Source organism: Melopsittacus undulatus, chromosome 3, assembly GCF_012275295.1.
Source record: "Melopsittacus undulatus isolate bMelUnd1 chromosome 3, bMelUnd1.mat.Z, whole genome shotgun sequence".
NCBI lineage: Eukaryota > Metazoa > Chordata > Aves > Psittaciformes > Psittaculidae > Melopsittacus > Melopsittacus undulatus.
In genome coordinates, this window is record NC_047529.1 from 93,177,324 (window position 1) to 93,200,047 (window position 22,724).

A 22,724-nucleotide genomic window follows, 5' to 3' on the forward strand; every position below is an offset into this window, starting at 1 on the left:
TAAGTCCAGCAAAACAGCACTGCTTCCACTAAGAAGTGGGAAAAAGGTTTCCACAGCTAACGTATTCCAGCATTTGCAATCACATCAAACAACTGGTTTACAGTCTTTTCTACCAAATCACTTAAATTACATTTAACTTTCTATCTCCTGCTACATGCTTTAGGCCTTAAAGACCACTTGTAGTATAAGGATACATGACTGGTAGGCTTTTTATTAAGTACAGCAGGACAGAATTCTTGGTTTTCCTGGTCACCCTATGTGCATTTACATTTAACTGCAATGAGAATGAATGTCAACCTCCTGCTCATTGGCAGCTTTACAAACCTAGCATTGCTGTTGTGGTTTAGATCCAGCCAGTAACTCAGTACCACACAGCAGTTTGCTCACACCCCTTCCTCCCAAGCAGAATGGGGAGGAGAATCAAAAGAATGTAAAACCCAAGTTAAGAAGGGTTTAACAACTAAAATAAAGTAAAATATAACAATAATAGAAAGAATACCAACAACAACAATAATGATAATAATTGGAAACAATAAGAGAAGAAATGAAGGCTCAGAAAACGCAAATGATACACAATGCCTCACCATCCGCTGACTAATGCCCAGCCCAGACCAAACAGTTATTGGCGCCTTCCAGGTGATTCCCCCCAGTTTATATACTGGGCATGATGTGCTGTGGTATGGAATACCCCTTTGGCTAGTTTGGGTCAGATGTCCTGGCTCTGCTCCCTCCCAGCTTCTTGTACCCCTCCTCACTGGCAGAGCATGAGAGACTGAAAACTTTGTGACCAGAATAAGTGCTACTCAGCAACAACTAAAGCATTGGTGTGTTATCAGCATTGTTCTCAAACTAAATCCAAAACACAGCACTGCACAGACTACTAAGAAGAAAAATAATTGTTACAGCTGAAACCAGGACAAATTTGGAAATAAAGTCTGAAAATTACTTTTTCTTTTGTAGAGTCTCCTATTAGAGGAAAAAGTTATCAATAAATAGAAAGATAGAAACTGAAAGATTGGAAAGATTTACCAAAACAAAGAAGACTTGACACTTTTAGCTTAAAAGACCAGGATGCTTGTTCACACCACTTTGGCTTTACAACACTGGCTTCTAGACTATTCTATAAGCAGGTTTTTAGGAAACATTCTTCTTCATTTGATCCTTAGATCAAATATTAATTGTTATAACCATTCAGTATGATGAGGTGTGTTGAGACTTTGATTGTGAGGACTGGGTCACTGTACCACTGACAAGCTCATCTAGAATACAAGTTTTATTCAAGCTGAAAACACTTGCTTATGGATGCAAAACACATAGAAGCCCTCCTTGGAGTAATACAGCTGACTGAACCATCTAGGCAGACACAAGTGTACTATACTACCACTTTATACCTTGACAGGACAAGTCAGGGGGCCTGACTATAGACAGCATAGGAACAGATGCAGCAGTGACAAAGCCACTTGATATGCTCACCCTACCCATGTTCTCGTGGGCATGGTCTTTGGCTTAAGGGTTTCTTCACAACCCCTATTGCTCTCCAAGGCTGAGTACAAAAGTATTATTCAAATAATAGTTTCATATGGAAACAGCCTAGATGAATCAACTGTATTTTTGAACTAATACACGAAATAGAGAACAATTTTAACACATGATCAAATATGCTTACTACCGTGATTTTTACATGTGGCATTTTCCCCAGGATAAGCACAGCCTAAGGCATTTTCACACTTTTCTTAGCTCAAGAATATGATTTTCTTCCTACATAATGCTTCATGAACCATGCCACTGACACTGAATCTTTGCATTTCATGCATGAAAATACACACTATTTCAAATTCTGTCTATAAAATTATTTCATCTGCTATTTCTTTATTATAAAAGCTGTGTGTTGCTACTTACGGATTTTAAAATAAAATATGCACCTATAAGCAGTATGATATGGTAGTATATCAGTAGATGAGTAGTATGATATACTACAGTTTTATCCTGCTAAAGGAACTGCATAAGTACTGCTTATTCTTAATCTCTGTTGACTTGTAAAGTTCTTCAAGCAAAACAATGAATGAATCTTCCTGAATCCAATCCATAAGAAATGGTAATTTATTTTGTTGGGTCATTTTAGACAAAGGAAAAAAATCCTGATACTTTCAGATCACATTACTCCAGTCAGTAACTGAAAGTGTGTTTCCAGCAGAAGATACTGCAGTAGATGAGAGCTTACTCTGAAATTTTTCCCGTTCTGCAATAAGCATTCTAGGCAGATGGGTACAATAGATTTTTATTTTAACACCAGCATTCTAGAAATTATATTTTGAACACTGTCTCTATAATTAAGTTTGTTTCCACACTGAACAGCACAAGGAAATGAAAGGGCTACTATTTCTTATCTGAGGCCAAGAGAAAGTCAAGACTTACCCCAGAGGAAAGATTACTGCTTCTAAATATACACTTTGCCAGTGCAATCTGAACAATGGAAACAAAATGCTAGCATTTGATCTGTACCTGCTATAACCAATAAATTCTACTGTTCTGTAATTCATGAGCACAAATTCTCATCATGACAAAGAAGTAGAAAACAGCTTCACAAAATTTAACAATGGGCTGATAGCAAGTAATTCATTCCATACCTTTAAGCATACTTGCCATCTATCTTTGAACCTCTCTTAGTTCTAAATATAACCTTTCTGAGATAAGGGAATAAAACTGCAGAGGATTTTAATGTTTTAGATTAACCATGGATTTTTAGCAAGAGATAGCAATTTAGACCAAATAACAGATAACATTTGAACATGCAGAATGTCAGAGTCAGCACCACCTGCCAGTTTCAGGTTTAGGACCTGTTTCAGGGTTAGATGTCTTAATGACTACAGAACCTATGTTTATGAAAAACATGAACAGATGTTGCTACCTATATAGTCACAAAATGAACATCCAGAAAGAGTAACTGTAAACTCAAGAATTAAACTCATTAACCTACTTGCATGACTAAATTGGTTTAGGATTTGTCTCTAAATACAGGTCCAAACCCTGAGGACTGTGAAATGCTTTTCCCCATTTTCTGGGCGTCACAATGCCTGAGACAAATAAATACCAATTATTTATTAACTATTTCACAGCTAATTGCTTCAAAAAAAATCCAACCATCTGATTCTGGGACTGAAGCAGCAGCAGCACTCAGGACAAAAATTGAGCAGGCAGGCTTTTAGTTACTTACTTATTTTAAGCTTTAGAGTATTGGTCCTATAGCCTCATAATTGTATAGGGCTACTTAGAAGACAAATATCTGATTTAATCCAAATCAACTGGGATTAAAGTCTGCCCTATATATTTTTTCTTATTCCAGTGCAAGATAACTGTCTTGCTGTCTTGCACAGGGTGTTAAACACTCCCAGAGACAGTTAAAACAAATTACTTTATCTAATTCCATAACGTACATGATTTTGAGCCATTCTGTTACACCTCACAGATCTCCAGTCTGGGTGAAGAGCATCAGCTGAAACAATTGTTGGTGTGCTGCAGGCCAAGGGGCAAGCACTATACTGCTCTGAGTCTGTACCTGGCCTTTGTTCAAATGTACTCATTTCCACATGATGAAGAACATAACAACTGTTGTCTGCAGAAACACACATCAGAAAGAGGAAGCTAAATATATTTAGAGAGGTTAACTATATTTCATTCAGCAGGACTAATTCATCTAGAATATTTTAAGAGACAGATAAAGCAATATCTTTGAACTTCAAGAGAGACTGATGAAATCCCAAAAGATCTGTGAAATGCAAACATAATACTTTGCTTTAAAGTCAGAGAGAGCAACCTATAGACAAACTTACAGGATAGACAGCCAGATTTTGGCACTCAGGGAAACAGTGGGCAATGCTCAACAGCTTTAGAGAGTACACACAAGATAATATGATGTTCAGTATGAGGTTTGTGGGAAGACAGCACACACCAGCCTCCAACAATTAAACTAATCCATGCACCCTCATTTTCTCTTACATGAGCTCTTAAAAAGGGCGAAATAATAGATACCATGCTTAAGAAAGCTTTTGATGCTGCCCGTGCAACTGTGCTTTAATTTTCAGAGTAACAGGTCAGGAATGAACTAGGTATAAAACAAGAAGGGTTAGGAAAGCACAGTTAAGCACTGGAACAAGAGCATCAAGAGTCCACAAAGCCTTCTGAGAGAAAGAGTTTCACAACAAAATATATCAGGGTGGCCTAGGATTATATTTGACCTTGCACACTTTTGGGAGGGATCCATTTTTGTGACACCATAGAATCTCATAAACAGGTATTGAAATAATGATAAAATTTCTGAAGGAAAATATCTGACTATACTAAACATTCAAGGAAGAATCATACTTTGTCAAGCTGGGAATCTGTCTGGAATCTTCCTCCAGAGGACTCTACTATATCCGTTCATGTTATTTTCAAAGTATGATGGAGAAAAGAGAGACACCATTTGGGGATGATTTAGAACTCACAGAAAGCCCTTCAAAGATCAGAATTAAGTATACACCCCTCCCTCTCCCCAAAAGAAATCTAAATCAGTATCACCAAATCCAGCGACGACGAAAGCAAAGTGCTACACTTTTCAAAGACAAAACCACCCTCAAAACACGTAAACACTGAATGCAGAAGAAAGGTTTAAAAATGGAAAGCCATTCCAATCAACCATTGACTTCATTTCAGATTTCCAGGCAACAACGTGAAACAGTATAAACAAAATCCTGTATCATTTCTGAATAAACTGTCTCAAAAAAAAAGCAGTCACTGCCGTTGTAGTCATTACATGCCATCTGCCTGTGGCAAAAAGATCTTGAAGAAAGAGAAGTCTGATACCATTTCTGGTATTCTATTGTTCAAACAAATTTAAATTTTCAAACTGCACCAAGGTCCTCTTGAAAAATTATTTTCATTAAGTCATTTAGCTCTAGCACTGCCATGTCATTATTCCTCTCCCTTGTCCACTGAATTTGCCTTTTATGGGATTTATCAGCAGTAAATACCGATATTCAGTCTCAGAACATTATGTACTTGGAATCCTCAACCGAAAGAGTAATTTTTCAATTTCTGGGAAGCAATTGCTACAGTTTCCAAATTTATTAATGTTCTAAATGACGCTGAAAATGCTAAATTACTAAATATAATTTCCACTTAGAACATACTGAAACTCTACAGAAGCATTCAAGGTAATCTCTGAGAGAATGTAAGACTTTGCTGTATCAGTCTTTTGAACATGTTTTAAATAAATATAATCTTCTCATTCTTCTATAAAAAGTCTTCCTAGAAAACTGCACAGAGGATTTTCCTCATCCATACCCTGCTCTGGATCACCACAAGACTTTCACAGCTTTGTAACTTCCCCCCAAATATGGAGGCATCTGAAGGAATGAACTTCAGTTTACCCAAGACTGCCCTGTTTATGGCAGTTAATAACTTTAGCGGTTAATGAAGGAATTAATAAGAGATTTCATGCATAACATAGAGAACACACTGTGCATTAAAGGGGAAAGGGATAAAATAGAAGGAATAGATCAGCGTCAAACATTTCCCATCTGTAACCTTTCCGAAGAACAAGAATACAAATTAACTAATATACTACCTCTTCTTTCAATTAATTAAGAACTGTAATCAAACTTATGGATAAAATACATTCCATAATCTAAGCCTTTCTAATTTTAGTAGTTGGTAAAGAACACTAGAACAGAGATTATGGTTTTTTCCTACAGTAAAGCTTTTATGGCATTAAACAAGCAAAGTCTATAAACATATTACTAAATGCTTTTATATTAATTTTATACAAATGTCATGATGATTTCATACATCATCATTCTTAATCCTAGCAATAGCCCCACTGGCTTCAACTAGGTTAAACTCCTGTTTAAATACACACATCAAGCCTCAAAGATTTGGACTTCGTGCTTTCTATGGACATTCGAGATAAGAAAGCAAAATGCATCACAGACAGATGTACAACCTCTGTATGTAATATTCAACTGCACATACCTCACACACGAGATTTAAGAGGTGTGATGATCAAAAAGCCACTGAAACTGTCAGCGGCTGTTTCCATGGACTGGGGTGGATTTTGCCAAGTTCCATTACATTTAAAAATGTGTACAGTTCAAAGTCCACAGATGAGGAAAAAATGAAGCTGATTCTGTTTTACTGTACACACCTTGAATTTAATATTATCTGAGAAGAACTTAGGACCTTGGATAAATATGCCACCATATTTTCCAATTACTGTAAGTAGAAATGCCACACAAAACCCCCCATGAATATGTGGAGAATTCAAACATTACATATGCAAGATATTCACTTACTATTAATACACCTAAATCTGTCATCCAGGTTAAACTGAAGTCAGCTACATTATCTCACAGAATACATCCCAAAACCTTTCCATTGCAGTGCTGCAAGAACATACTGAAAATTGCCTGAAGAAAAAAATATAAAAACTAGAATACGACAAAGGATGGCAAAATCCTGGAAAACAGCACACCTTAAATAGCCAAGGAAATTTTAAAATCTGTGTCCACAAATCTGTAGCAGTCTTAGCTACACTCTCTGTTACTGACAACGCTGTAGTGTGAAGTTCAAAAGGAGTTAATAAACAAAGCTACATGCACAACTTGGAGACATGTAAGCACAGAATAGGGCATAAAGACAAATATGGTGATCAAAAGCTTTGTTGAATCACCAGTATATCATATGCTGAAGCACATGGGTATATGAGATAAGACAGGAGTCCACATAATGCTTTAAAAAACTATTTTGAGGAGATATAATTTTAAGGAAGCTTCTCAGATTCTGTCCACATTTAATTCTGTTTAATTTGAGCTAGTTCCTTTCATGTACCTCTTCTCTCAAAAAAAACATAAATACAGGTTAAGATATAAGTTATCCCTTCTAAATAATGCAGTCTTAGTAGGTATGTTGATACAATTTGTGTTAATGATGCTAATTTTCAAAGCAATAAGGCATAAAAGCCAGTTAAATAACAGTTCCACAAATAAAATTTTGCAGACATTAACTATACTAGCACATCCTTTATTTATAACTGAAAAACCATCACTTTACTAAGCACCAAATTTTGTCCTTCTTGTCAACATCCCACCTCTGCTTTAAATGTTATGCAAATATCATTCAGGATAACTATTCATAACTGACTCTAAACCAGGATCAAATTACTAAATTCCAGGATCAAATTACTAAATTTTTAGAACCACAGTAAATCCCATATATTTGCTAAAACCCATCAATTGCAGGTTTTACAGATATAATGTTAAAAGCTCAATAGGTACTGAATTTTATTTGACACTGATGAGGCAAATCTAAAGACTTGTTCCCTAATTACTAGAAATACTCAATGCACCAGCATCTGTGGATAAAAAGGATTGATTATACTTTAACAAAACATGTCGACAGACTATGAAAATGCGAACAGTACTTCTACTAGCAAGCTTTATGCCAATCGCTACATCAACTTGCAACCGTACTGTAAATGGAGATTTGTCTCACTGCATTTACTAGAAGTATTCTGAAAAAAGCCAGTCCAAACTCAGAGGCAGAATAAGTGACTAAATGTCCATGCCCCAGTTGAGCAAATTATCACATCTCCATTCATGGCTTGTCTGGTGGTTGTTTTCTAAAAGGACAAAGAATACCTTTTTTATTTTCCAAGTCTAATCTACTGTACCAAGAATTAAACTTGACCTCAGTATCACCATTAAAATTAAACCAAAGTATTCTGAGCTTGTATTTCCTTGGTTACTAACATGCTACTAAAAACATAACAGGATTACAGTATATAGCAAAACTGTCAAAAGTTTGTCCAGCCTACAGTTGCTGGTATAAGCAATCTCCAGGATGCAACCTTCAGACAATTCCCTAAGATAAAAACCAGCATGTTCTGTTATGCACAGCACAATGGTGCAGATCCTGACTGAGCTTTACAGGCACTGTCACAATCCAAACAACCATAAGTTTTAATGCCAAATAATGTCTGTAGGAGAAAAGTAAACATATAAAACCTATAAATGGGCAGCAAAGGAAACAGTGACAGGACAATTCCAATTAAGGCAAATGGAATACTACATTTTAAGTAAATATTAAATAAGGTTTAATTCTTTAGTCACAATGGATTCAGTGGGATCAGACTATTTATAAGACCAATAACATCTCATCTGCAGTTACATGGACTAAAGTCAGCTTCAAATCACAATGTCAAAACTAGATGAGAACACATGATCATCTGGGGAATCTATGTCAGTAAAGTTTCCTCGAGAAGTTCCTCTGAAAACTGTGTAAAATCATAGGCACTTCTTAAACTGATGTAGTCTTAGTTAATGATAAAACAATTTAGTAAACAGAAGGAGGGGGCAGGGAAAGAAGGGGGAAAATACCCCACATGAAGTACAACCTTAAAGGATGAGTATATTAAAGCCACAACTAATTTTCCATCATTACACCACCATCTCCAAAAAACTAGGTCATTTCCAAAAGAAATGTTTTGGTTTAAAATCAGATGCTTACTCTGAAGGGGAAGGAAGGGTGGGAATAAGGAAAGAATGGAAAAAAAGCTGTAGCATTTATTGCAATACAACATATCCCGAAGAAGCTGTAAACAGTAGAAAAAGAACACTGAGAGTACTTCATAGTAAATGCACAGAAGCGTCTAAAATTCTGGCTGCATTCTATTTTCTTGAATTCTGTTCCATATTTTTTGAATGTCACAGTCCATCCAGCTTGCCAATTAGTCCTCAGGACAGAAAGCTGGCCATGTAAGTGTGACAAACAGGGCTTACTTAAGGCAAGGAGCCTCAGCAGGCAGATTAAAAAAAAAAGGCTGATTTACTAATTAATGTTTTTCCCTCACATTCAAGTTGCCAAAAGCAAGAGAAGGCATCTGCTTATACTTATTAAGAATAACATCTCCTGCCAGTGACTGAAATACAAGCTTAAATTGCAAATTTCAATTTATTATTTGCAAGTTGCAAATAATAGAGAAAAATTGAGGAAATACCCTATTTGCAAGTAACAACCTGCAGAGTAGGTGAGATTTGCAAAAGCATTTATTGCAACTAACACGGATTTGATGTAACATAATGTTGTTTACTATATCTCTTTCCTGCATTTCAAGATGCTGCATCTATTCTTACATAAAAAACTAACAATAATCTTCTCAGTCTTGCTCTGCATTATGTATTTCACCACTACATTCTCTTATGCATGTTATCTCATCCACATTGGCAATAATAAAAGCAACCTAAAAAGTGATGAAAACTTTTAGAAAGTCTTTTTTTAACTCTTATAAAACATGGTGCAAGCATAAGAATTATTTTTGGGGTGAGAGCATTCAAGGGATATTTAGCTTTGTCATGTAAGAACCCAAACCCTAGCCAGGCCAAGATGACATATCACCTGTTTCACAAACTGTATACATAACATATATGGGAAAAGGTAGATAAGCTACAACTCCAATGCAATTGTGTTCACCAAATTCTAACATTTGCTCTGGGATGACTGATTCCAGGTCTACTGCAGTTCATGGGAAGCTGTCCAACTGATGTCATTAAGCTCTGATTCAACTGCAAATTGAAAAGCTGCTTGGAAAATATTAAATAGATTCCTATTGGACTTTTTACCAAATTAGACACACTTTGGAAGTAGTAGCTTAAATTCCTATCTGTAAGAGAGTATAAACACTGGGTGAAATATTGCAGTTTCATCTTACGGAATGTATAAGCAATACCTTCCTAACATGAAAGTTGTTCTGTTGCTATTCTTGCTCTTTTTGCATCTTCTCTACTTCTTCCACGTTGTTTCTGACTAGGGCAGAAACGTGCACAATGTTCAGAATGCTGACAAACCATGGATTTCTGTAACACTGCACTGATGTTCTGCTTTGCCCTCCATTCTCTTCTTATATGACTCTTAGCGTTTTATTTCCTTTTTTTTTTGGCTGATTCTTACCATTAGGCTGGTATTTTCATGACTGTATCTGTAATGAAAAACAGGTATTTGTTCTTATTACATAGTAACTCATTATTGTGTAGCAAGGACCAACTCAGAAGCCATCATTCAGTATATGAATCATAGAATAGTTAGGGTTGGAAAGGACCTTAAGATCATCTAGTTCCAATCCCCCTGCCATAGGCAGGGCTAATATCTATCTAGTAGAATTTCACCTGCCACTTTGTTGCCCATTCAGACAATGTCTTAAGGTACCTCTGCCATTCTTCACAGTCAGCCGTAGCCCTGTTTCGTCCACAGTAACTTGCAGTTATAAATCGTCTATGTCATTACGCTATTCCATTTTCCAATTCACTTAAAAAATATACTGAATTGTTCAGAACCCAGAATAGATCCATGTAAGACTTCTTTCTCTCCATCACAAAACCAAATAATTTGCTGCTATCCTCAGGTTTTGACTTTCCATTGGTTATTTATCAAAGGAAAGATGTTCTCTTTTAAGTCTTGTCTGTTATGTTTTCATAAAAGTCTCTTGAGAGATTTTGTCAATAGACATTGGGTTGTCCAAGTACAACACATCATTCAGGTCACCCTCATCAACAATTGGTGCCAAGTCCTTCAGAGAACACCAAAAAGGACTGTTATGCAAGACTTCCTTTTACAAAAGCCATGCCGATCATTTACAAGTTATCTCCCATATCTAAATTTTGTTTATCCATTTGTTCACAAAGTCTAATCTGAAGTAATTTCTGCTGCTTCATACACCAAAGACTTACAGGCATTCAGATTTCATATAAATTCCTTTCTAAAAACTGGCATCATATTTGCCATCTTCTAATCATAAGTGCCAAGAAAATTTTAAATGAAAAGTTATGCATCATCAACAGCAACACAGCTATTTCCCCCTTGAGTTCCTGTAGCACTCCTGGGTGAACACCATCTGTTCCAAGTAGTTTCTTATCAAGGCAATAGGTACTCTCCAGACATACTGAAAGACTCCTCCTGTTGCATATTTTGATGCAGCAAAGCAGTCAGATACAATTAAACATTTCAAATTAGCAATTCAATAAACTGCATGAATCAAATTCACCTGCTGTATGTTATTGTTACTGTCTGGCTTTTGATATCACCAGCATAAATTACCTGACTGCCTAGTGATGCCAGAAACCCCACTGAAACATCGGGTAAAAGCAGAAGTTATGGAAAACTCTACGTTTTATTTAATCAAGTATAAAAAAAAAACAGTAATGAGGTCCACTGAGGTACAGAAATGAACAAACTCACACTTTCATTATCTCATTAGAAATACACAGAATCTAAATATGCTCCTTATAACAAACACTTAGGAATTAAGGTTCTTGAATTTTGCTCTACAAACAGAACCCTCCTGAGTGAGAACAGGAAAATAAACAAGAGAAGTTAGGTAACACTAACCCATATTTGCATATTTAAGATTCTCAGATGATCTCATAATATTATTTTGGCCCTTATATAACAGTAACAAAACAAAAAAAGCAGACATTGCTTTGAAGACTTTCTTTGCTAGCTTTTCTCCACCCACAAATGCACACAGATGAGCATGTGTATTTTGACTGCTTGGGTGCACAGGCAGAAAAATTTCTAGGACAGATGCTAGATCCAGGACATTCTGCTCCATAACAATATGAGCTTGACTGAAAAATTAAATCCAAATGTGTCCATTACCTGATCTGCCATGTTTTGTTGTTTCATCATTATGAAAGCCAGTTTTTACTTTCCTGCCAGTGGAACTGCCATAATACACAATGCTACTGCTTCAAGGTCCACATTTGTTATGATAAAACATTTATTATCAGCCTTCAGTAATACTGACTGCTTTCACAAAACTTGTTGGCACATCATGAAAACTGTAGCTGCTTTGTAAGACATAATAATCATATTAGATGCATAATAACAAGCATTGTCAGAGTGATATGAGTGAATCAAAAATAGAAACTCCTGTTTTTCCTAAAATTGCCCACTTATTTCTGCTATAACTTTCTTATTCAGATTTGAGTTTCTTCAGATGCATGACTTTGCTTCCTAGCATTTGATATTTTAACAAAAACATACATTAATCAGATAATACCTTTTTATTAGGAGGAATTTTTCAAAGGACAAATTGTAGTCAGGCATGAAATTGATACTCACAAGTACTTTATTCTGGTTTTGCTTCTGGAAATCCACACTTTGGTTTCAATTTTTTTTAGGATATTTTTGTGAGACAGTTCCTGTACAACTCCAGGAATAGTCTCTTAGTTTTTTAAACTTTAACAATGAAGTTAGAAAGGTGCCTGGCATCCGGAAAAAAAAAAATAATTTAAAAGAGTATTTTCTAAACCTTATTGTCTCCTGCAGAATAATGAAGACACAAACGTAAGTCTCCTCCTGCCAGAAGACTTCCTCCAACACATTCTGAGCTCTACAAAATTCTCATCAAACACAAAAAGTTGCAAGTGAAGTACAGAAGTCTGGAGCTGTAGGGCATAGAATAATAGGATAGTTTGGGTTGGAAGGGACCTTCAAAGGTTATCTAGTCAAAGTCCCCTGCAATGAGCAGGGACATCTTCATCTAGGTCAGGATGCTCTGAGCCTTGTCCAACCTGACCTTGAATATCTCCAGGGATAGCGGTTCCACCACCTCTCTGGGCAACCTGTGCCAGTGTTTTACCACCCTCAGTGTAAAAAATTTATTCCTCACATCCAGCCTGAATCTCTTCTTTTAGTTTAAGACCATCACCCCTTGTCCTATCACAACAGTCCTGCTAAAAAGTCTCTCCCCATCTTTCTTATAAGCACCTTTTAAGAACTGAAAGGCCACAATAAGGTCTCCCCAGAGTCTTGTCTTCTCCAGCATGAACAACCCCAACTCTCTCAGCCCTTTCCCCCAGGAGAGGTGCTTCACCCCTCTGATCATGTCTGTAGCTGCCCTCTGGACTCTCTCAATTAGATCAGTATCTTTCCTGTACTGAGGACTTCAGACCTGGACACAGTACTCCAGGTGGGGTCTCACCAGAGTAGAGCATATATGCCAAACAGACTGTTAAGACCATGGGATATTCAAAACTGAAGTTTGTAGGATGTGGAAAAGTGTGCCAGGTGTGTCTAACAGAGAACACCGCACCCTAGGTTTGCCAGGTACTGGAAAGAAAGTTATGCCAGAATTTCCTTCGCAAAGCTGACAGTCAGGCATGCTAGGGAAGTCTAGTAAGGATGTTGGCACCCTACTGCAGAGCTGTGACTGTAAACCTCAGGAACCCTTGGCTGCTTGATAATGTCACTGAGCAACTGTAGCACATAGGAGGGATGTTAAAATCTAGAAACATCATATTTCAGTGTTTCTAGGAAAGTCGAAAGAATCTCTGTCTAGAACGTAATTAAAATTGGTATTAGCTACTTAAGACAAAGCCCACCAAAAATAGTGAAAACCACAGACTTTCTTATGGATGAAAAGCCCTGCATCTTTGACATCTGTCCTCACTGGTTACATTCAGGAATAAGAGACTTCAATTTTGATACAGGCATCAAAATTAATCTTTCCACTATTGGAAGCTGATGACCTGGATGGATGCAGATTGGGTCTAGAAGGTCTGTAACCTATACTCTTTGAACTGCTCTTGCTGAGTAGTAGGAACTGATACAGCTCAAGCCTAGATCTGAGGTACCATTCCAAGTAATTTGGACTATGAATGGTGGAAGGAAGGAGTGGTAACAGAAGTCAGTAACAATATTTACAAACTGAAACTTTTAGAAGACACCTATTAGGCTCCATGTTTTAAAGACAGATTTTGAAACATTTGCAACATTATCCTTTTAGATGTCTACTCTGCATTCACTGCTGGTTTGACAGTCTTTTCTATCAGCATCCCTTCATTTCATTTCAAGACAGAGACTCAAAAAAAAAAAAAAAACAGGTTCACCTGATAATTGCAGTAAGATTTACTTTCTGAAAAGAACTTGTCTTGTGGCTTCTAACATCTCATTAGGTCAGATAATCATTCCCATATTGGGAGAAAGAAGTAAAAAGGAGCTACTGCCTTTCCATTTTCCCCAAAAGGCAGCCACAATGTTCAAAGTATTTCTAATTAATTGACCAGTTGTGCATTAAGGTGTGTGTTTGGGTTAAGGAACAGACACTAAATCTGTTTCAAACATCATCTATTGGCTGCTTCCAGACTTTCCTAAATAAGTCATGCTGGTTTCGCAGTGAAGAGAGAGCTCTGAAATGCTTTTGGTAGCCCTGTTCAACCCCTTCCTCATTCTCAAATCCATTTCTTTCTGGAGAAATACATTATCCTGCCTGACGAAATGGTAGTAAATACCAATTTCTTACTGCCTAGTCTAGCTGACAGTGGGACAACTTTTTATATCCTAATTACCTCAGCATGACTTATATGAACACAAACCAGTTCTGAGTAGCAGAAGCATTTTTAGACACCTGAGAGAGACTTGCTAAGAAGGTGGATTAATACCTGGAAGAAGTTAACGTGTAGAAGCTAAGACAAATTACATGTGTTGTCCATCAAAATCCCCTCAAAACAAAATGCTTTTTGCCTCTCTCATTTTCTTCAAATGTGATATATCTGAAAGATGGTTGAATCTATTACGGAAAACAAACAACCCCTGAAAGAACAGTTAAAACCCACCACAAATTATGGCCTCCCAGAGAAACATTTTTCATTTAATCCACTAATAGCTACCAACACCTCTTTGAAAGTTTCACCTTGCAAAGCAGCAGAGCTCAGAGGGCCATTCTGGATGATGAAGCTGTACAGGGGAGCAAGAGGATGACACAGCTATCACTCAGTGGAAGCAGAGAGAAGAGAAAGCTTCACAGTTGAGAAAAATACTCCCATTGCTCAATGAATGAGTGTTTTGTAAGTACAAAACTGTCTAAGCCTACATAAGTTTTATATGCATCAGTTACTAATATTTAAATTCGATGCAAAATGTAGAGCTGGAGTAAACTGTTACTCAAGCAATTATAAATAAGACATACACACAGAGCTTCCATTAAACCAGGTATAAGATAAACTGACAGTAAATTTTAGAACCATAGAATTATGGAACAGCCCAGGTTAGAAGGGACTTCGGTTCAACTTTCTGTGGGAAAGGAAACCTAAATAACATTATCTAGCACTCTGTTTAGTTGCATCTTGAAAACCTCCAGCAATAGGGACTCCACCATGTCCCTGGGGAAGCTGTTCCAGTGAATGATTGTTCTCACTGTAAAAAAATTATTTCTTATATCAGGATGGAAGCTGTCTTTTCCAAGACAATTCACAGTTGCAATTGCCCAAAGATACCATGGGGTAGTGAAAAGGAAATACCAAATTATACAAAAACAACAGAAAATCAATGCTCACAGAATATTCCTGTCCAGTATCAGCACTCAGCACAAAAAGTTACCAAAAAAAATGAATAAAGAACCTTTTGCAATTGTTAATATGTTAATTTACTAAATCCATTCAGAATTATTCATAATTTGTTGTTCTTTTTCAAAGTGATGACAAATAAAGTTACCTTCACAGATGGGCTTAAAATGTCCACTTTTTTTTTTGTTTGCACAAAGCTTCTCAACAAATATGGTTTTAAAGGGGACAGCTTTACATCTGGAGGCTATTCGTACATTAGTAGTTCCAAATACTGTCCTCAAGTGGGCTAGAAAAAGATTTATATTATTTGGAAGAACAGAATACTAACAAACATCACTAACAAATATAATAATGTTCCATAAAATCTGAAAATTAATTAGATTCAGCTACAAAATACAAGTCAGAACTGTTTGTTAGCTGGAATTTTACAGGAGCAAAACTGTAACAGTACATTGGGATGCCAAAACTTTCTGTGCCTCAAAAGAATCAATAGCTGTAGACAGACTGCTCCATGTGATATGTACCATGCCCAAGACTTAACTTAGATATCTGAAGTGCTACTTGGTAGCATTTCCAAACAGGATGACTACCTTCCCTGTGAAGTCATCTACATTAGTACATCAGTTCAGATGATGAATCCAAGGCAAATTTTCCTTAACTTGCTTAACCATGCTTTGGTTCCCATTATGGAGCAGCCTCAGAGGACGTCAGCTTGATTCTTTTGACATTAAGGTAAACTAGAAAAAATGTCCCTGACCAGTAATAGGTCCAAAAGAGGTAGGCTGAAATAACACCCCTAAAATGTATATTATGTGGACCACACCAATCATTTCACAGGTCTGCTACCACTGACCCCTACTACCCTGCATGGAGATCTTGAGTCACTCAAAGCTTTTACCATCCTTTGCTGAGAGAAGCACTTTGTCTCACGGAATCAAGTTTCAGCTGCACTCCACATGTACTCCCGCAGTTAACCCCACAGGGGATGTTCCAATAGACCAGTACTGCCTACCCCAGAAAATAACTTTTTTTGAGAGAGTCTGAGTCCTTCACAGATAATATCCATGTAATAATGTCCTGGGTTCAGCAGTAGCAGTCATTTTTCTCCTTCTTAGTAGCTGCTGCAGTGCTGTGTTTGTGACTTTCAGCCTGGGAACAGCACTGATAACATCAGTGTTTGTAGTTGCAGCTCAAATGTTTAGTCTGACCAAGGACTTCCTGAGTCTCATGTGCTGCCAGGGAAGAGGGGAAGCCAGGAGGAAGCAGAGACAGAACACCTGACCCAAATTAGCCAAAGAGGTATTCCATACCACAGCATGTCATGCCCACTATACAAACTGGGGGCAGTTACCCAGAAGGGCTAGATCACTGCTTGGTTCAGGCTGGGTATCAGTCAGTGGGTGGTGAGCGGTTGTGTTCTCTTCCCTTGTTATTTCCTTTATTATTATCATTGTTATTACTGGTGGTAGCAGTGGTGATTTTGTGTTATACCTTAGTTACTGGACTGCTCTTACCTCAACCCATGGGGGTTACATTTTTTTGATTCTCCTCCCCATCCCTCTGGGAAGCAGGGGGAGGAAAAGGGTGGACTGACAGAACAGCTGCATCGTTTCTGAGTGACAGCCTGGGCTTAAACCACAACAAGTAACCAGCCTAAAAGCTATTAGTAGGACAAAATTCATGCACAAAAGAACTGCAAAAGGATTTACTCACACTCAGTGATTTGACAGTCAATATTTAATGCCACAGAGGAAAATAAATGTTGTTATAAATAAATAAATAAATAAATACAGTTAGGATAACAGATGACAGTCAAGACAGCACTGCAATATGGCCTAGGTGTTTCAAATAAATGGTAGAAGATATGTTCAGCTTTTACTGGCAGTTTAAGAATCCTGAGTTTTCCTACTGTTACAACAGTAATATCAATAACGTCTAGACAAAACCTATTAGTTATAAAATAGATGGTATAATTGCTACCTGGAATGTTAGTTAACTAAGACTGCCTTACAAAAATGTCTCAACTCTCTTCACAGGATAATGCTGCTATTTATCTTTATAAGACCAACACAATAATAAGTATAAACAAAGTGGTACAATTTTTGAATGCAGGCAAGCTCAAAGGACAATGAAGGATGACTATGACTCAGCAGATTTCATTACAAGCAAGTTTTCAGAAGGCAGACTTTTGACTGCATCTAGCCATTCAAAACCAAATTCTTTTGTCACGTGCCAAAAAGAGTAAGATTGTGGTTTAAGTACGGCATATGACCTTTCCTGTCAGGTCATGTAGAATACACATGAGTTACAAATGTATTTCTATCTTCTCCTCTATCTCCTTTAGATTTTTTTTTCCACAGCGTAGTGGCATTACTGAGAAAGAATGGGCTACAGGTGTTCAGAATTTCAGAAGGAATATTTCCTGTTTCTGATCCTTCTGTGTGTTGAAGTGTGTTGGAACAAAAAAAAAAAGGGATAAGTTTTACTCTGCAAATGACACCGTGTCATCCAGTACAACAATGACAAGTTAGAAATAGAGTACATACAGCATGAGTAGGAGGCTGCCCGTTCTCCACAGTTTTCAGAGTATAACTGGGTTTCCTTCAGTAGCATCTTAGAGTTTACTTCTCCATAATCAAGAGACTTGAAAAAATAAAAACCACTTGTTAAGCAGCTTTCATACCTTGCTTTACAATTTCCCTAAATAAGCTGCCCAGAAGCAGCTTTGCTTCCCTGAGGAATTTCACCTGTAAAACAAACACTGTTTGAGATTTTGTTTCCTCCTTGTTTCATATTATTAGAAGTTTCATAGAAGTAAAAGCAAAGGAATTCTTTATGCATGAAATTCCACCAGCTTTTATAAAAGCTCAATGCTTAACTGTACAGCTTGTGCTAACAGCCATATTACTGAGGGCTGACAGAATGTCATTGAGAGGGAGTCACCAGAGGCAAAATAATTTCCTTGGCATCCTCCAACTAGCCAAACATTTATTGTTAACATTTTTTTTTCATTTCATAAGAAAATGGATTGAACAGCTGAAAAATACTCTTCTACACATGTCTGAATTCTGTTTATGAGACATAGGCCAGATAAAAAAGTGGCAGGATGTAGTTAACACTACACCAGTGGGAGACAAGAGGATTAATAATAACTTGAGGCATGGGTCAGTGTCAGCTCACCTTACACAAGCCAGCAAGCAACAATATGTCTCTGCAGGCTGCCTGATACTTTTTAGTTAGGAAAATGCTTTGATACTACAGTACATAATGAATATGCCACCTGTTCTTCTACTTCCATAAAAAATACACCTTCAATGCAGGTATTTAGTTTAAAAGGATCATTGATAATGACCCTTTTGCTGGAAAAGTGGCCTTTTCTGTTAAGGTGTCTTCTCTGAAGATGGAAGGTTAATGCACAAACCCAAATAAAAATTCGCTTGATGCAACTCCTCATGAAAAAAATAAGGATATGGTAGATTACTACAAAACAACATCAGCTCCCAGATACAAACCCGGACAACCTTCATATCTTGCACATCTCTGTGCAGTCAAGAGACTGGGGGAAACAAGCTGTAAAGGTTACATTTGCCAGCTATAAGCTACTTGTAACGAAAGCTCAGGTGAAAACTAGAAAATACAATCCATTTAATATTTTTCTTAGTTAGCAACATTAAACTGACCCTTCTGGCAAACTGCTCCTCAATTAAAGTATGAGATACAAGGAAATATTTATTTAAGAGGTTGTAAGAAGTGCATAGTGTGCAGTTTCATAAGGTTCCTGTTTGACTACTATCAGAAAAAGCCTCAGCTCTTGCATAAGGCTCATTGATCTTTGCATAAAAAATCCTCTCCATTCAAAAGGAAACTGGTGTAAATTGCCTTTCTTAAAGTTCACAGAGCATAGCTTAAAGCCTTTAGAATGCAACTGCACACAAATGAAAACTTGCTGCCTCACGTTTGGTTGTTGAGGATTTATCAATGCTACAGTTTAGGTTGTCTTTGTAACAACGAGGCACAGAACACAGTATTTTTCCCTGTGAAGTGCCACAGAAAGCAGTGAAGCAGAATGCACAAATAGTGCACAGAGCCTTTCACACACCATCCTACCCCGAAAAACAGTCTTTTTTTTAATACATGATGTTGGATTTCACATCTTACCCAAGTTTCACTGACCTCACAGACCTTCTCTCTGCATTTCAGACTGATATTCCAACCCCAGCCTTCTCAAAGCTTGGACAAGTTGTGCTCATTTACACTGCATTTCTCAAAACCATCAGTAGAGATTATTTTCACCATCTGTGTAGTTATATTTCTTTCAATGACAGCTTTTACAGTATTGTGGCATTCCTCAAAAGCAGGAAAGGCGGCATTGCAGATCCTATTAGATTATGACAACAACTACTATACAGCTGAAAACAACAGTGATGCAATTTTAAAAAGTTCACACCATGTGATAGGATATAACAAGCTCCATTCTGAATCTGGTTTGCATTTTACTAGATATAATCTACTCTTTAACGTCTAGGCTGAAATACAGTTGGAAAATAGGATTTTCATTAACAGCGAAATTATCCTCTTCCCAAAGTCAATGCCAGTGTAAAATTCTTCAGTCTATATTCTTGTCACACTATTTGGTTTTATTATGATTCCACATCTGCTATTTTAGCAACTCATTAGCACTTTGAAGACTATCACTGTGAAAAATGTAACTTTCTTCAGATCTTTAAAAATACTTCTAGAAAACTGAGACAGTATTTCCCTCTTTTTCAAGGCTGACGTCTAGACTGTGGTGCCCAAGTGGCTTTGTTCTCCCCCTTTTCTCCTATGTTTTCTGTATTCCTGATACCATGTAACTAAAGACTGAGGCATGTGGATTATTTCATTCTGTAAATGGACTCTGGGTGAAGGACTTGCTCAGGAAGTTACGGATTTTCATAGCCTTGAAATAGATCTATCATATGAAAAACACTTTATTCCTATAACAGATTTATTCTATGGCTCCTCATGTCAGGTTCTTATTGCACGGTCTCTTGCCTCCAACAGGTTCAGCTAAAGCAACAGGTCAAAATAAGGTTTAAGCTGGTCCTGGGAAATGCAATGGGAGCAAAAGGACTAGGAAGCTTTTAGCCCCCTCTTATAAGGGCTGCTTGAACAAATACAGTTATCTGGGATTTCCTGACATTCATCAGGCACTGCACACATCTGCATGGAGCTAATCCTTCTGAGCAATCTTTTTAGACCACCAGCCTTCTCTTGAGTGCGATCTCCCTATTCTAAAGAGAACATCTACATTTGGCTGGGAAAAAAATCAAATCCCACAAAGTGTCTGTTTATCCTGACCGTAAAGAGAAATGTGAGGGGACTGGATCAACTGGTGTCTTCAGCAATTTGAGAAAGAGTCCTGGCCCTCATGTGTAGCCTTCTAGTAAATCTGGGATAATTCTGGCCACTGAATCCAGGTCAGATGCTGGATTCACCAAGTATATATAGTGGGTGGATCCCCAAGAAACTGTTTTTACATCATGTGTACTCTACAACAAATACGTATGCATGTCTGTCTAGGTTTCCTCAGGCAAAAATACAGTAGTACTAAATATATAACTCTAGAACATACAATATGTCCAAAAGAACATCTTGTTTGAATTGGGGCTTCACATAGCCTCATTTGGCAAAGGGAGACAGGACACTAGACAGGAAGACAGAAACAAGGACAATCTGAATGGGGGCTTCACATAGCCTCATTTGGCAAAGGGAGACAGGACACTAGACAGGAAGACAGAAACAAGGACAATCAGGTACCTAGTCCTTTTCATTCACACTAAAAGACCCCAGCACCTACTGAGGTTTACATACAAATCCCAGCCCTCACACATGCAATAAGATTAAACAGAATACCAGCCAGCTGCTGCTAAAACTAGATCAAGATTTTTCCTGTCTCAGAAAGAAAGAGACAAGATTTCAACACATTTTCAATCCTAAAATGTGAGGAAAACCACATTTCTGTTATGCAGAAATCTAAAAGCATTTTGGAAAAAGTCTAAAATATTTTGGGTTTACCCACACCATTGTTAGAGCTCAAAGCCAAATTAAATCACTTCAAACTAGACTTTGCGGTGTTGTGTCAGATTATTCAAGAATTTGGAATTATCTGAATGAGCTGAAATGAAACAAAGTTCTCATCATAATTTATGTCTGAAAAATCAAAAATTCCCATAGAAAAAAAAGAATCTCAAAACATGTCCATCCAGCTCCACAGGCCAGTGAAGTATTTAAACACACTTCAGATTTTAGTTACAGCGTCTATTCCTTTTTATGGAAGAGGTTTGAATTCATCATCATCTTGATATGAGAAGACACAGAAGGTTTCCTGTTCTCACCAGCTGTCATGTGCTTCCCTCAATGAAAGCAAGACTGCCAGTTGAGCTACACTTAGGTCCCCACTGCATCCCAATCATCCCTAAGAAAAAAAAAAGGGGGGGACTGGCAGGGGGAGGATGGGATACACTCCCTATTGAATTGAATGGTTTTCATAAGTCTCCAAGTACTTCTTTAAGACAGGATAACTCACATGCCCCAGAATACACAGAGATAATCAAGTCTGCCACTGCGGTGTGTATATTAGACTGTCAAAAGTTTGCACATGCTGCATCAAATGGATAAAACCAGAGGATTTACAGTGGGGAGATGAGACAAGTGAAGCTCTGAACAAGGTGATTTATTTTGCAAAAATATCAGAGAAGACCAAAGCTTAAGAGGTTCATGCAAAACAAAGCAAAAGCATTTCAGGTCTCTTGACACTCAGAAGCAACTCTACCATCCCCCATTAGAACTGCTTTTAGCTGGCAAAGTAAAAATATCCCAAGGCAGAGCAAATAATCTGAAAGGTACATTTAAAGGAGCGGTCTTTTAGACTTCAAAATCTTTTTCTGAAAACCGTATCTGCTATCCATATTAAGGTACAGGACTGCTTTAATTTTAGCAATAAATATGTTACATCATCTTACATAAGCAGAAAGCAAAAGCTGATAATTTTTTTGTTATTATTGAAGTGCCACTGGACATACATGAAACTGAAGAAGGTGCCAAGTGTTAGCTACATCCCTCTAGTTTCTCTCTATACTCGCAATTTGTGCAGATGCTTATAAAGACAAATTGGAAGAAGGATTCCAATATCAGATTAAAAATGTAGGAAAGAATTTAAAGCTTTAAAATCTGAAGAGTGGCAAAGTGCCAGAGAAAAAGAAAGAAGCAGAGAATAGAATTAAAGAGCTGGAGGAGTAATGGAAGCAGCTGGGTGAGGGGTGGGAAAAGAAGAATCGGTGCTGTAGAGTGAAGTCACGAAAGTATGGG

At 37.3% G+C, this 22,724-nt stretch overlaps 1 protein-coding gene across 4 annotated transcripts in view; it reads right to left on the reverse strand.

The window, feature by feature from the left end:
- RGS7 (regulator of G protein signaling 7) overlaps positions 1–22,724 on the reverse strand; it is a 246,072-nt gene that overhangs the window by 184,092 nt on the left and 39,256 nt on the right. Inside the window, exon 3 of one of the 4 annotated variants that reach the window (XM_031046228.1) lies at positions 2,628–2,658. The exons of the other annotated variants lie outside the window; for them this stretch is intronic. Coding sequence (XP_030902088.1) covers positions 2,628–2,658 — 31 coding nt within the window. The remainder of the gene's footprint in view (positions 1–2,627; positions 2,659–22,724) is intronic. 4 annotated transcript variants of the gene reach the window in all.